Genomic DNA, 16090 nt, shown 5'->3' with positions numbered 1-16090 from the left:
GGTTTTGTATCATATCACACAAAATAATTTTGGGGGATTTGATGTATCTCCTAACGATGCATTAATTAGTTGATTATTTTGATTAATACCCTTTTGTGTCATATTGTGGAAGGCCCACATTTATTGCCAGTGTCAGTATGTGCTGTAGGTAGAGTTTGTTTTTCTCCTTTGCAAAGGATGCTGAAATTAGTATTGCTACAAGTACATATTTCATTTTTAGTGCATTATGCTTTTATAAATAGTAAGATGTCTGCAAAAAGCTTGTTTGTTTTTTTTTCCTGGGAATTAGTGTACTTGGTTCTCCTTTGATTTTAATATTAAATGGTAAGCAGTAACAGCAATCCCTTCTTTCATCAGGTTTGCCATAACTATGTATCCTATGTAATCTGATTTGCATGCAGTAGTGCATTGAAAGATGTGAACTAGAGTTTGTCAATTTAACGTATCATTTAATAAAGACGTGTATTTCAAATGTGTTTCCTGTAATACAAAGATTCTTGGCCTCTTACAGTAAGTGGACATGTTTTTTACCAATTTTAATAGGTTTCACCTGTTGTTGGAAAGATAATTAGGTGGAAGATTGATAAAGGAAATGTAGATCTAAATGTAGATCTATTTTTATCCCATTCTCTCAGCCTTCTTTGAATCCTGGGGGAAGACAAGCATCTGATGTAGTACTCTTGAACCACTGGAGTATTAGGAATTACGATGTACAACGTGGGGACATTGTGTCACTGGTGTAAGTAATTTTGCATACATTTCAATACATGCTTATGTAGATGTTGAACTATCGGTGTTTCATCTACAATAATGTAGGTATATACATGAGCAAGGAACCTAACATTTTAAATAATGCATTATTGTTATTTCTATCATCTGCTTTAAAAACTCAGGTGTTCAAAGAATGCATTATCAAGCTTTTACTTGAAAGGAATGAAATGCAACATATCACGTGATGCAGTGTATATGTGTACCAAAACTGCCAAGAACAAAGAGTTGTGAGATAGAAAATAGATAAAACATTATGTGGTTTAAAGTAGTATTATTTTAAGTTGCTTGGCTATGTACTTCTGAGAAAAAATTTCCTTATTGACTAGTACTGTATGCTTTTCTTTCTGGTGAAGTATGTCTACTGAATAAAATTTTAGATAAGATCTCAAGGATTCAACCACCTCCATAAAGGACAAATGGAGCAAAATATAAGAGTTCTATATTTAAAATTGGAAGGTCTATGTATCAAGCCAAAAGGTGGCAGTGTTTCGCTGTAGAAAATACTCCAGACTAACAGAGGACAGAAACTCCATTTCAGCCTTAATATAATATAGAAATACAATGTCAAAGTGCTCATAACTGACTCAGGGATATAATACATACTCATATTATATGCTTGGAGAGTTTAAGCTTAAGGTTTTAGTTTTGTAAGTGAAATGCACAATATGTAAATTGTAACAAAAATGTCTTTGGAAGCCATATTATCTGCCTGCCTTTTTGTCATATATCTCTTCTAATTGTCCCATTTTTTGCCTACTTCTTCACTGTAGTGGTAATTTGTAAGACAATTCTCTTCTTTTGCTAGACACTTAAAATTAGCACTGTGATCTGTCTCATTTTCTGTCATGTAAAATTTTCTGTAAATAGTCTAGCTACAAATATGAATTTATTCATATTTGCTACAGATACTACTGCAAAAGGACGTCAATTTCAGGTCACTTAATGATTGCTGTAAAATGTGATTCTGCCTCTGTGTGCATCCCTCTGCCCAAGTCATGCTCTGGTGATTGTTTAAAAGAGTCAGTATAACTGATTAGTAATTAATAGACTGAACAGAAAATGAGAAGGTTCTCTGATCAGAAAACAAAATTAGCAGTTTCATTCTTGTTATACTCCGTGAACGTTTGTGATTCTCTCTGAGCCATCTGCATTGGTTATTTTCACTTTGCTGTATGTTTGAGTATGAAAACTAGTATTTTAAATGCTGTGGAGGTTTTTGTATGTTTGGAAGCTTTTCCCTAATCTTGGAGTTTATGTAGATCCACATAGAAAAAGTTGTATTCACACATTGTACAGAAGCTTTTCTCAGTCTTTGGGAAGTCCACTAGATAATCAGATAAGAGTATTCCAAAAGTACTTTAAGATCAATACAAAGGAAGTTGAACAAATGAAAAATTATTTCTTGGATAGTTTTAGTATAAAATATCATTCAATGTTTACATTTTCAGTAACAAATTTTAAGTACCTCATGATACAGGTTTTTTAGAAGCAGTTTTGACCTGCTTCCTTATTGTATTGTTAAGTTTTTAATTGTGTGATAAAGTCTTGCAGGGTATAGTATCTGGATGTGATTTTGTGCTAGTCAGTTTTTGAGGCTTAATTTTGCTATACAATGTTTCTATTGTGTAAATTGGTTAATACTTTTATCTTTTTCATTTTGATTGTTTACTTATTATTTCTATAACTCACATATATGCATGAATTTCACTTGCTGGTCCTCAGAACCTGGTTTAGGTAAGGCATGAACGAGGAAGGCCAATGTCCCATCAGATGCTCCTTTACTGATCCTCTCAGAAATGCAGTTGAAAAAGTATTGGTGTGACTGAGATAGGCAAATGGATATGTAAACCTTTGTTTTGTATCCTTGTTGGCTGCTTTACATTTGTCCACTGTCTCCTCTTTGCCAAGTTGTAGCTGAAGATAGTTTAGAAGTTGAGGAAGGGTGGTCTTTTGCAGAACAAGAGCTGAAGCAACATACTCCTTCACGGCAGCATGACCAGGGCCATTCAAGCTCATGTCTTTGGCTATTGACCTTCTACTTACAATGGACTTTGCTAGTTGGGATCTCAACAATCCCTTTAGGAATTGTGGTAGAAACAGCAGCCATCCTTCTGGATGGTATCTCTGATGGTATGAAGAAAGCAAAGAGGTGAGTAAGTCTTGGTGAACCGGGATGCTCAGAAGAGAACCAGTGAGCCTGTGGTCATGATTCTGATACTGCTTGCAGATCCAAAAGTTTTTCCTCTATTTTCCAATCTAGTTCTTGATAAACATATATATATATATATATATATATATATATATATATACATATATGTATTTATTTTATCACTTTGATTACAAATGAACACCCAAGTACTCAAGGACTTGGTAAAGGTACTGAATGAAGACTGCATGTCTCTCTGTCATCTCAGTCTCTGTATCTGATGTAGGTGAATCACTCATCTCAATCATAGCTGTCAAATTAGCCACTGTATGAACAAATGTGCATTTACCTTGTTTTAGACAAAATATTTTAAATGGCGTTAGTCTTTAAAAATATTAAATTAGAATCAGGTAAAACCAATGGAGATAAGTTGGTAGTAAAAAATTATTTCTTTAATTGCAGTTTAGTGCCATTTAGTGTTTTACAGATAGTTATATCTTACCTCAGCCTTTAGATTATATTTTCCCTTTAGCTTGAACTAATTTTTATTGTTACCAGAATTAGGAGAGCTCAATATTACATGCTGTAACTTTTGAACTCACAATTTTAAGTTGATTCATAACTAAACAAAATGTTCTGGTTCTTAACTTGATTGCTCACTCAATGCCTAATTTAGGTACTGCTATATTACTGGGACTTAATACACTGAAAATCAAAACAGGAATAATTTTTAAATAAATGAAGTAATTTCAGTTATTCTGTGTTCCAGAGTACTACCTTTCTATCTCTTAAATGGATTTAAAAAATAAAAAAATATGTTGTATTTTTAGTTTGGAAAATGCATTTGTTTGTCTTCAAAGAGGAAAAATAGCCATGTAGCAGATTACATAATCTTTCAAAGATGAATGCTTGTTTTTGCCAGGCAGACCTGGATTTTTCACTAACTTTTGTGTTGAAACAGGCATCTCTTTTGTAAGAGCTTAGCTGAGGTAGATCTCAACAGTTGTGTAGAACTTTATCAGATATTGCGGAATGAGTTATAAGATACGTAGTGTTCTCTCAGCTGGTTTCACTCTGTAAAGTTTGAGTGCCAGCAGCATCGTAGCTGGAGCTGTATGTGTCACAGTGGGGGTTGTACAGCTCATGCAGTTCCTGGGAATACATTCTGCAGCTGCACTTCCCAGCACTTATAGAGATAGTGCTCTTCTACTGCAGATTAAGGGATATTTTTGCCAACGTAACCTGTATGTAATTTGTTTTTTACTGTGTACAAATGCAGGCATTGTTATAAAAAGATGTTGCCAAAGAGTGATTTTTAGGTCTAGAATTCATTTTGGTTGCCTTTATGGAAATCCTCCTGTCCTGATTGTACAATCATATCGTCTTTTTATTCCAAAATTCCTGTCTTAATTTAGAAAAAAAGTCAGTGCTTAGATTTTCAAATGATGAAAAGTTAAGGTTGCAAATATTCACAGACACTAATTTTAACCTTGAGTTCAAAAATTAGAGGTTAATTTAAAGGTTGTGCTATGTCTGTAATAGAGAGAACACCTTCTCCAATGTTTGACTGAGAGCAGGAACTTACTTGCTGGACAGGTTGCCAGGTGTCCCTCCATTGCTAATTTAGAATGTGTTCTTATGTGTAAAATAAAAATAGCTTTGCTAAATTAATCTGAGGAAAAAAAGAAGGGAACCATGCTGTTTGTTCTGTACATCCTGAATGGTAAACTGCTTTTAAAAGTGTGAACTATAAAAGCTAAATGGGCAGTATGTTTAAAAACATGTTTTTAAAGATCAACTAAAAATAAGGAAATAAGTGTTGTATATTTTGTCAGCTTCTTTTCAGTTCTCATATAGGAGCATAATTGCTTTAAATACAAACCCAACTTTCTACATAGAAAATTCTTTCACATTAAAAAAAAAAACCCAAATCATACTTCTTGTCTCCTATCCTTCTTATCCTTAGGATATTAAGGATATTAAGTGGCTTCTGTCACTTCTTCCTCTGACAGTAAGAATATACTCAGACCTTTCAGTAAACTCCTTTATTTTGGGTAAACTGCTAAGCATTTATATGAGCTTGATCTTTGAAAAATCTAGTGCAGATTATCATTCTGGAGGAAGAATCAAAGTACTGCATTTGAGGTTGTTTCTGCTGCTGTGTCCCTCACTGGCATCTGTTCAGAAATGAGAACTGGAAAAGATAGTTGTGGTGATGATTTTTTGTGATGGTTCAACAAGTTTCAGCCTATACACACAAACCTGAATAATGCAATTTTCGAAGGAATGTAGTCTTGTTTAGTTGATGAAAACAAGAGTTCTCAAATTGTGCAAACTGAATATTAGCTATCCATAGAAGATCACTAATTGGAATTTCATTATTGAGACTAGCTTAGTAAAATAAATATCAGTAAGAAGGTACTTACTGAAGGAACTGCCTTGAATTTGAATTAGTTGTAATTATGAAAAGATTTTCTACTAAATTCTGATAGATATAATGTGAATGGGTATCTAATGGTTCTTGCATTACGTTTAAGAAAGTGTCTTTCTGACAAAAATACTAGACAACCTTTTATGAATACCTCTGCTTGGCCTCCTTAAGTCTTCCAATTTCTATTCTATTTTTGTTTGTACTTAGGTCTCAGTACCAAGTCATCTGTCTTCTGGCAGGTAGGACACTGCAAAGGAGGTTGTGCTGACACAGAAGCTAAATAATCACTTTAGTTTCTATGCCTCAGTGACCTCAGAAAATCTTTTCCTATTCTGTCCTTTTAGCTGGGAAAAAAAACCAAACAAAACCTCTCATTTCTTTTCTTGATAAAAATCAAGAAAGTGGTTCTACTTCTATTATCTGTGTTATGATCTATTCTTAGTGTGGGTATCGTACTATTTATAAGTGTGTTAATACAGTTGGTGGAAGAAAGCCTTGCATCTTCTATTTATAAAGTAAAATCCTATTTCTAAGGAAACTTTTTAGATACTGTATATTATCCTTGGTTGTATTATGAAGTGCTCAGGAGGGGTTTAATAGGCAGTGATTGCATTACTGTGGAAAATGAGCAGTTGTGGAGGAAAGAAGCTGTTGCTGTTAAAGTTATGGTTGTTACACTTAAAGTCTATGGATATGACTAGGAAGTTGGTAAGACTTGATTGCAAGAATCACTGCTGGAAAGAGTCTGGCTAGACTCTAGGCCAAAAGTCACATAAATGAGTGTTACAGGTTACAGATTTAGTGATTAAATTGAAAGTTGGAGATTTAAAAATAACAATATTTATTTTCAAAGAGGTAATGATGGGGAAGTCAGATGGCCTTTGCTGTTTGTGAAAGAGGTGTTGATTGATTGATTGATTGATTGAATAATTGGGAAGACTACAGTAGTATTGTAAGTGGTGCTGTGCAAAATTCATATTCTGGTTGATTTTTATTTTATTGGTCTTTCTATTGAATTAAGTACCTTGCTGTTGAATTAAGAAACAAATTCTTCCTTGCTGAATGTTTATTAGAGTATCTATTAGAATACTACATTGGAAGTTTACTAAATCCACTTCATTGGTTTCTCAGTTGTTTTAAGTTTTGGGCTTGGTTGGTTTGTTTGTTTGTTTTAGGTTTTCGTGGATATAATATAGTCTTTGTGTGTAATTTAAAATGCAGCATTGAGAGACTTGACAAAAATAATTAAAGTCAGATGCACAGTCTGTGGTATTTAGTTGAATTTACTTCTGAGGTAAGTAGCATAAAATTTCTCTAAGACCCTTTGTAGTGAAAGTGGAGGGAGATTACAGTCTTGCCCACCTCAGAAGCAAAATACTTAAAAATACAGATCTATAGATTATCCTGTGTAGAACAGCTTTAATTTTGATGCTACTGAATTGGTACTGTATATACTGATAATTATATTGACTTATCCATGTTTAACTGGAATAACTGTGAGTTGTAGTAGTGTTGCAACTCAGCTAGATTAGGATATAAATAATAAAAACAAGTTAATTTGTAGTTACACCAAAATATATGTCTGATTCTTTGGAAAGTGAGAAAGATGTGAGAAAAAATGGTTATATTGTGATCTTCAAATTGCAGGATGATCAGGTGTTAGCAGCTAATTGTTACAGAGGGAGGCCCCATGTTCTGCTGTTGGAGGAGTGTTAACAGTAATTTTCAATCTCAAAATTAGCTGATTTATTAATTCAATTTAATTATTTTTACTTCACCTTTTAGTGATCAGGCAAATGAAGAAGAGGAAAAAACCTAGTTTACCAAATGATGTAATTTTTACCTTTTCAATAGAAATTTAAAAAAATGGAGCAGTATAGAATAGTTTTTTATATTATTTTAGATGATGAGTAGTCACAATATGTTGGAGGTCCTGGATTTAAGTGGACAGCTGCTTGGAATGTTGCAGAAATTGCAGCAGTGATTTGGTTGGCTGGAAAGCTGTCTCTGATCCTGTAACTCTGCCTTATGGTAGGATGGCTGACTGTCCTGTGAAGGTCATGTTGAGCAAAAGGAACTTGAAACCTGCCTTGGTTTAGAAAAATGTTGTTTTTACCTTTTGAAATAGCTATAATTTAGATGCTAGGAATATGCTCTGCTGTAGCAGAATCCACTGCCATGTATATATCAGAAAGGTATCGGTATATGTTTCCTGAATGTTTTTTCTTTGAACCTTAAGAAACTTTGACAACTCTTATAGGAAAATATTTGATACCTGTTTTTCCTCTGTACATTCTCAACTGCTGAGAAGTAATTGCTGGTTATTTATGACTGGCATTGTTTTTAGGTACTTGGAACTAGGAAAGGTTTTACAAGTCAGTAAAATAAGCTACACAATCTCATTGCTGGAAGTGGCAGGCAATATGATTGTTTCAGCAACTAATGTGAAATTCCAGTGCTCATTCTCTGCAGGGTATTCAGATTAGACACCTCCTTATGTAAATTCAGACTAAAAATCTGTGATGATATAGGATAAAAAAATTAATGGGTATTCATATGGTTTTTCTTACACTTTAGATCAAGTGTATTTTTGATTATGATAACATAGATGGACCATAATTTTTAAATATATGCTCTGAATACATACTCTGTATAATCTGCTGATCAGATACCTTGACACTTTAGAGGATTGTTAAACTGATACTGTGTTGAAAATAATTTCCTTCTCTTGAAAGTGAAGCCAATGTTCTGACTGATTCCTAGAGAAGATAACAAATCAAAGTATTTAATGTTAGGTTCCACTGCACTTAAGAAATGCTGAGTGCTGAATTCATGAGATGCTAGATTCAGTTTAAGATAAACTCACTATTTTAAGGGTATACCTTCATATTGCTTTACTTGAATTGTGAACAGTACACATTTTGGACCTAAAGATGCTCTATTATCTATTACGAAGACATTGTTCTATACTTAAGTGGAGATGGAGTAATGACACAGAGGCTTTTTTTCTAGAATAACTCTGGAAATCAGCTTACTCTCTTCTGTATGAAATCATTATCTTTCAAAGAGATCCAGTTCCTTGGCATCAAGGCTTTCATATTCCAATGATAAGTTTTGCTATCTGCAGTAGTATGAAAGCTCTAACAGAGAAATATATGTAGGATGTTACAGTATGATTCAGCAGTTCTTGAATCCTAGAATACAGTAATTTTTCTTAAGAGATGAAGCCTGCTTATTTATAAGTTCTGGATGTAAGCAATTAACCAAATGAAATTGGTTCATTGTATGCAAAAAGATACCTAAATACTTTTTTTTTTTTTTTTTTTTTTTTGGCTGTTAGCCTATTTTTATTTTGTGTACAATTTGGGAAATACTGAGGTGATATTTTGTTTTACAGGATATATCAAACATTGTGTTCTTGGACAAATCATAGATTAAATATAGCCACAGCTGACTTGGTATCTTTCAGTAATAACTTCCCTTAAGCCAGTTTAGTCAGTTGTCTTATGAGCAACCATAAATATTAACTACAGAATGTTTCTTCTAGGAATCTTTCAATTAACTACACATAGGCTGACAAAGTGAATTTTGCTTACACATGAAAAATATTTATTTCCAATCTAATCGGTGAAGTTGGAAGAAACACCATGAGTCTTGACCTGTGCTGAGTATATTGTGGACATGAATATTTTTGCATGTAATAAATAGTCTTGGCCTTGTTTTCTGTCTTTTCAACTTGTTAGCAAAGGTAAAGGCAAGGGAATGGCAAATTATCAGGTTTAAAATGATAATTAACCTTATAATCACTGTATTTTCTAGGGAAATTATATTGATGAAAGTAACATTAGTTTGTTATGCGCAATCAGCTGTTCCTGAAAAGTGCAATTGAACAACATTTAGCTTTAAAAACATGCATATGTATTTGTATTTGGGACTTATCGTTACTGCCAACTGTCTATCTGATGATTAGCTACAGAGAAAAGTCCTTCTCAGAGATGCACAGCAGAAGAACACGACAGGGGCCACAATTGCAGCAAAGGGGCATTCTGACTATACACATGGAGGGGGGGGAAGAAAACAAGATTAGAATCACCTCATAGCCAGAGAGGCTATGAAACCTCCAGCCTTAATTGAAACTGGACTAGCAAAAACCCAAGCATCCTCATCTGCCTTTCCAGTTGCATCTGTTTTGGCCATAAGCTGAATAGATAACTTCCTGAGGTCCTTTCCAATCCGAATTATTTTGTTTGTTTACATCAAATGGAATTTCAGCAATGGAACTTTTAAGATGTGAGGCATAATAGCTATACACTATCAAGGCTAACATTGCTAATTAATGTTTACAATAAGCATTATGATGTTTTTAATTTATTTTATAGCATGGAAGTGGAGTTTCTAAAAACCTCTTTTTCTGTATATGTGGCTGTGATATTTGTCTTATAACTGCTTCTACAGAAGCAGAACTGTTTCTACAAGACCCAGCCATGCTGTTGAAAACCTGTTTTGTTAATAGCTGAACCATACAGAGAATGGTAAGATTTCATTTAGGTTTTATAACTAGATTGTAAATTCTCTGAAGCAGAAATGATGAGTAGGTTCAGGCAGATGTGTGTGGTACAACAATTACTGGGGTGGGTGGAAGGCTGCAGGCAGAGGTCTGAAGACTGGGACATGTTTGACATACTATAGTCATAGTAAAGGGAAGTGGTTTGACAACATATGAGGGCAGTGGTTCCCAAGTGAGAAGTGGAGCCTGCTAAAGTACACAAGCAGTTGTTTGCTCACTTGTTAAGTTTTCAATGAAGTCTTACTGAATTCATTCATAAAGGACTGAAAATCAGAGAAAAATGTGTGAGGAATAAAGTATAAAAAACACGTAAAATGAAGGTGAAAAAATTAATTTGATAGAATCTGGAAGGGAAGACAGGGGTTACCTACAAATTTTCCTGTCATGTCTGTAATTTAATGACTTTATGTAGGAAGAACTGACAAAAATCTTTTTCATTTATTTCATAAATAGAACTTAAATTGATTTGAACTTGACCTGTGTCTTCTGCCAATATGGAGCAGAACACTCTAGCCAGCCTAGTCTCAGCTCTGATTTTCCCTGCTATTGTAGATATCTTTTTTACTGCTACCTTTGTGAAATGTAAAAAATTAGTACATAAGCAAAATTTTGGACTAGGGAAGGTAAAAGGTAGGAGTAAAAACTTAAAATTATTGTTCTCATAAACCCATCATCTGTAACATAGTGCCATTTAGAGTTTCAGTAATTAATAGGGTATATCTTAAGGCAAAAAAGAGATAGCTAGTGAGCATTATATATTGTGTTATGTTTTGCTTTATATGTTTGCTTTAAGGGATAAATTAGTGCATTCTCAGAACAATAACTTTGATGTTTCCAGAACTAGGGCAACTGTAATGACAGAAGTGTGGTCTTGCCATATAAAGGGAAGTATGTTGTCAGCAAGCAAAGGATAATAGCATCATGTACACCCAGAAGGCCTGCTGTGATGTTTGCGTCTGCATAAGATCCCCTTCGCCCTCAGAACAGGTTATTTTTAAACTGGTGCTGAGTTTGACCTTAGTAAAGAAATACTGTTGTAAGATTTTTAAATGTGTGATCATGCACAGTGTGTTCCTCAGTCCTATAGGACACTGATAATAGTACTTTTTCCACAAAAAACTTGTTTTAGTTTGCACTTTGAGTTCAAAGGCTTACCTGTTTAACATTACCAGGGAAAATGTGATTGCAAATTATTTTCTGTATCCTTAATTGATACAGCTTACCTGAATCCATGAGACAGAATTAGAGATTTAAATTCATTGTTCCATGCAGCTTATGATGAGATGGTGTCACATTTCTGATTAAAGTAGAAATAGCTTCCATAGACTTTGTTGTTAACTACATTTTCCTCAATGTGAGTGGTGATGTTGTTGTAAAACTTGTGAAGAATATTAATTGTTCCAGGTCAATACTACTACTACTACTTCATAGGAACAGCGTGCATACCTTTGATAACTAAAGGAGAATGTTGGTATAGTTGACATACATTTATTGTAACATCTTTTAAATACCTTGCAATGCCAGGAAATTTTCAGAACAATCTCTCATGGGCCTCTTGTAACCTTCTAAGACCCCTATGTTATTGCACAATATCTAGAGACAGGTTTTAAAACTGACAGTGGTGGCGAAGTGAAAATTGGAGTGATTCCTTAGTGGGAGAAATTTATGATGTGAGTATATGTTAACTAACATTAAGTTAAACCTAATTTAGCAAAACAAAGGCCTTAAAGTGTCTGAACCTAAATTTAGCAGAAAAAAGTGCATCTTAATATCTGAAACTTTTTCTAGATGCTTCTTAGTTTTTATAATTGAAACAGTTGAGCATGTTCATATAGAATATTTTCTCCTCTTTATTTCCCTCTTTGCCTATCCTTTTTGAGAAATTATCTCAGTGATTTTCTTTGAGAGAGTTTTGAGTAGCTGGCCTTCCAACTTCCCTTTTTTTTCAATTCTCTTTTGTAATCCTGTGGCCATTTGTGGTGTTGAAAAGACTACAGAGTTTGTGAATGCATAAAGTGGGTTGGGGTTTAAGTATTTACAGTAAGTCTGTAAATCTGCAGCTTTGGAGCTGTTGTCTCCCACTCTTCTAAAGTCTGCTGTTTTTTCAGCTAATTCTAAATTACACTTTTCTCCTTTAAAATACTTAAAAGTTTTTTTGTGCATGTTTGTTATGTATGTTTTAATCAGCTATTACCTGTGGTTTGTGAACAGGTATAGCATACTATAACTCCAATAGATGTGTGATTGAATTAATACTTTTGAAAATACTTAAAGATTGCAAAGACTCTTAACAGCTGTATTTCGCATTTCAACGGTGTAACTATATGCGAGACAGCTCAGCAAAGTTTTCCAGTTCACGAGATTTGCTAATGCAGCAGCAGTTAACCACCAAGGGAAATTTAGATTATAAGGGACTCTTCATGTCCTGATTTGTAAAAGCCCTCCTGGGCTATTCTAGAAATTTCTGCTAGCAACTACATTTAGTTCTCTGTGTGGCTTGTTTCAATTCCTGTGTGCGGCTGTATATACTATTTGCTGAAACTCATGATGTGTGACATGGTAGCAACAAGTACATTCTCTAGGTGGTTGCAGCAGGGCTGGCAAACATGTCAGCTCCTGGTATACAGAGAACGTGAACAGAGATTTGCTCCTATTAGCACAGAGCATTACTTCAGGCTGGAAGTAATCAAACTTGGTATATCTAATCTACCAGTCATACTCCTGCTTTATAATATATTAATAATAATATAACTGATACTAGAATGGGCTGAGTAAAGGTTTACTTTTTTGTTCTTTGTCTCATAGTTGCAATTCATAAAGTGAACAAATAAAACACATCAATACTGCTTTTATCATGAGCTTCATCTGCAGGAAGCTAAAAGTTGTGCAATATTTAATGTTATCTCATGAAGAACCCTTTTGAACACAACAGGTTATGGTGGCTGTATTCATATATTCCTGATTGGTCTCCCATGTGCTTTCTAAGAATAAACTGATTGGAGATTGCTATGGAAATTTGATCGAAGTACAAAAGGTGAGCTAACATAGACTCGTATGACTAGCTGATACTCAAAATGATCTTTGACTTAGGAAGAAAATAAACCACACTCAGAATTTGAGAACTGTTATAGCAAAAATTTCAACAAATATAAATTTGTGAGACTATATATTTTTTAAAGTATCTCTGATAGACAAACTGGCAAATAAGGCTCTAGCATAATGATTTAATAATTATTATTATGTGTATGTAATACTTGTAGAACAATTTCAGATTACTGATTGATTTGGGAAGTATCCTTTATGGACACACAGAGGTCAGATTTTGAACCAATTGGCATGCAGTAGCAGAATGACTACAGCATATTGCTCACATACCCTGCAAAAGTTCTTAAATGTGTATGTTCTTTATGAAAATCAGTAATTTTTCCTTTCCCCCAGTGACTTGGAACAAAAGCAGTGGTTGATACTGCTATGAGCCCAGAATCTGAAAGGATTTGGAATCCTTGTTGTAATTCCTTAGAGTGAATGATGTTCATATTGCCTGTGAGAAGAGAGACTGTAATCCCCATTTTGCTCTTGCAAGTCCAGAATATATTGTCAACTTTTTCTGCTTAGGATCCAAATCTGATATATATTTTAAAACAGTTCAGAAAATCAGAAGACTTAAAAAAGAGCAAAAGGGAAAATTTTAAATGGATATGTTTTACACCTTATTCAAAAATTAAATATATAATATTGTACTTATATTCTTCTAATATATTAATTTATGGATGTGTTTATGGTCTATATAAATGTTTTAGATCCTAGAGTGTCTCACTACTTTATTTGAAAACAAAATCCATGTTCATCAGTTTGTATGGAGTGTGTATGCAGCAGCTGAAGGTCCTCTCCCTAGAATGGTAATCCTCTAGTTGGATATGAGGATAATTCACCATCTTAGTCATGTATAAGATATATACATGTAGGGATTTGCTCTATTTAGGACCCATTAAAAAAAATCCAAATCATTCTGATCTGTGTATTCCTGCCCATGGCAGAATGGACAGTCATATTGGACTACGTGACCTCTCAAGGTCTCCTTCCACCCAACCCATTGCATGGCAATAAGATCTCTTCCTGAAGTTGTTTTCTTGCTGGTCTTGGGTTGTTATATTCAGGTTCATAGTAATAAGCTGAAAGGAATTTTTGCCACTTCAACCAATGTAACTGGGATTTATATGGAATTTATATGCTAAATAAACACATGTTTAGGTTTTTCTCCAGAGGTTTTGATGCTTAGATTGTAAACTGTATCCAAGGTCACGCCCAAGCCATAGATAATGTGCTACTGAAAAATGAACTGGTTTGCATCCCCCACACTATTTGAGTGTGCACATCTTGGGATGTCAATCATGCCTCTTTCAACCAGTCATAATAAATACATTCACAGACATCAGAGAGAAAAAAGGAAGCTGAGAACAGGCCTGTGATGAAGGAAAAATTATATGATTGACAGTGTTCTTTTGTTGATCCTAACTGCACTTTGGTGGAGGGTCTATTCAGTAGCAATTCTAGAGAGAAGATTGTGACAACTTTATATTACTTCTTGTTTGTTTTGCTTTATAATTGCAGACTTCCTTAAGCAAATTACAACAGACTAGTTAATCTGTTAAAGTTTGGCCAGTGAGCAAGCCTGTTTCTTTCCTTCACAGCATCTTATGTCTTGTTTGTGTTTCAGAAGTCTCTAATGAAGGCTTGAGGATGAAGCCTGTAACTTATTATTTTATTCTTATTTATATTCTGTTATGCCTTGGGATGCTGATTTTGGACAAAAGCATCATTATTCAAGAAACTCTACATAGATTTCTTTGTCGCCTCAAGGGGGGTTTCTGCATTAAACTTACTCCAATTATCTCTATTGTTGTAATAGTTAGATATCATAAATCAAGCCTACTCACCAGAATTTCTCTCTAGTCAGTGGAGAAAAATGAGCACTTACAGAAATGAGTTTTTTATCAATTATCCTTAGACATTTTATGTTAAATGATGGGCCAAGTAAATTATATGTAATTTAATTAGAATAAAAACATAGTTCTATATAAATTTTCCACTTTTGTCCCTAAACTAGGTGATCAAATAGTAATGAAATTATTTTAGTATGTTACACCATATAGTTTTAAGGATTATTTATATGCAATTTACTACTGCCCAGAAAAAAGTATTTTCCGTGTTACATCTTAAATTTCAGGGTGACATTTCCTACTTTTCACTGTACCTATTTGGACACTCCTTTTGGGAGTCTGTAATAGCTGACCAACAAGGGTCTTAGTTTTACAGTCCAAACTGAACAGTCAACAATTTTTCATCCTGTTGAGATTAAGCATCTGTTAAATGAGCTATACATTCAGATTACTAAATTATATTGGGGAACTTCCATACTGTTCTTGTGTTTACAATATTATTTTCTTTTTTTCCTTCCTTCCTCTCTGTCTCTTATACCACACAGAAGAAATAAGGTCATAATTTAATGAATGACCCCTTGGATCACAGATGCTGACAAAATGAAGCCTGAACATTTTAAATTGGCTGGCTGCTGTTATCCTAACAGAGCCCGTTAAAGTCACACAAGAAAGCATAACTTATTATGTAGTGAAACTGTGACTTTTTCATGGTTTCTTTGTAAATGTGACAAAATTTATGGATGGCATTAGTGATACTAAGTTGACAGAATTAAAACCACTGTTTATGGACACAGTTTAGTAACTTGATTTAATTAGATTCTCACTGCATTGATCTAAGAGGATTTTCAGGCAGTATTTTATGATGAGGGTTTGAAAGAGAATTCTGAAACTCTCACAAAAGTGAAGAATTCAAAGCAGTATTTTAATTTAAATACATACATGTTTAGCTAATTTTAGACTCTTGTACTTTGAAACAGTGACAGTGTTTTGTATAGGGGCTTCAGACACTGTCCAGCATGAAAATTCATCTTAAGCTAAGGGTTTACTGCATTAATACTGGGTGTGTATAACAGAGCAATTCAGCTCTAATTCAGATAAACACATTAGAAATGGGGCAAAAAAATCTAAGCTCCATTGATAGTATTGGCTATACTGGGATCTCCTGATCCTTAGTTCCCTTATTGATACCTAAATTTAGTATGGGTTGTGGAACAGTATCAGAAGTAAGTGAGGCT

At 34.0% G+C, this 16090-nt stretch overlaps 1 protein-coding gene across 14 annotated transcripts in view; it reads left to right on the top strand.

Annotated features, from left to right (window-relative positions):
- IMMP2L (inner mitochondrial membrane peptidase subunit 2) overlaps window positions 1-16090 on the top strand; it is a 419891-nt gene that overhangs the window by 15339 nt on the left and 388462 nt on the right. For all 14 annotated transcript variants that reach the window (XR_008437037.1, XR_008437041.1, XR_008437032.1 and 11 more), the window contains exon 3: window positions 636-739. Coding sequence is in view for 3 of the 14 variants with exons in the window: in XM_053977049.1 (XP_053833024.1) it covers window positions 636-739 (104 nt within the window). In the remaining 11 variants the exon portion in view is untranslated. The remainder of the gene's footprint in view (window positions 1-635; window positions 740-16090) is intronic.

This window comes from Vidua macroura, chromosome 5 (assembly GCF_024509145.1).
Source record: "Vidua macroura isolate BioBank_ID:100142 chromosome 5, ASM2450914v1, whole genome shotgun sequence".
Lineage (NCBI taxonomy): Eukaryota > Metazoa > Chordata > Aves > Passeriformes > Viduidae > Vidua > Vidua macroura.
This window is presented reverse-complemented; position numbering and strand designations above follow the sequence as displayed.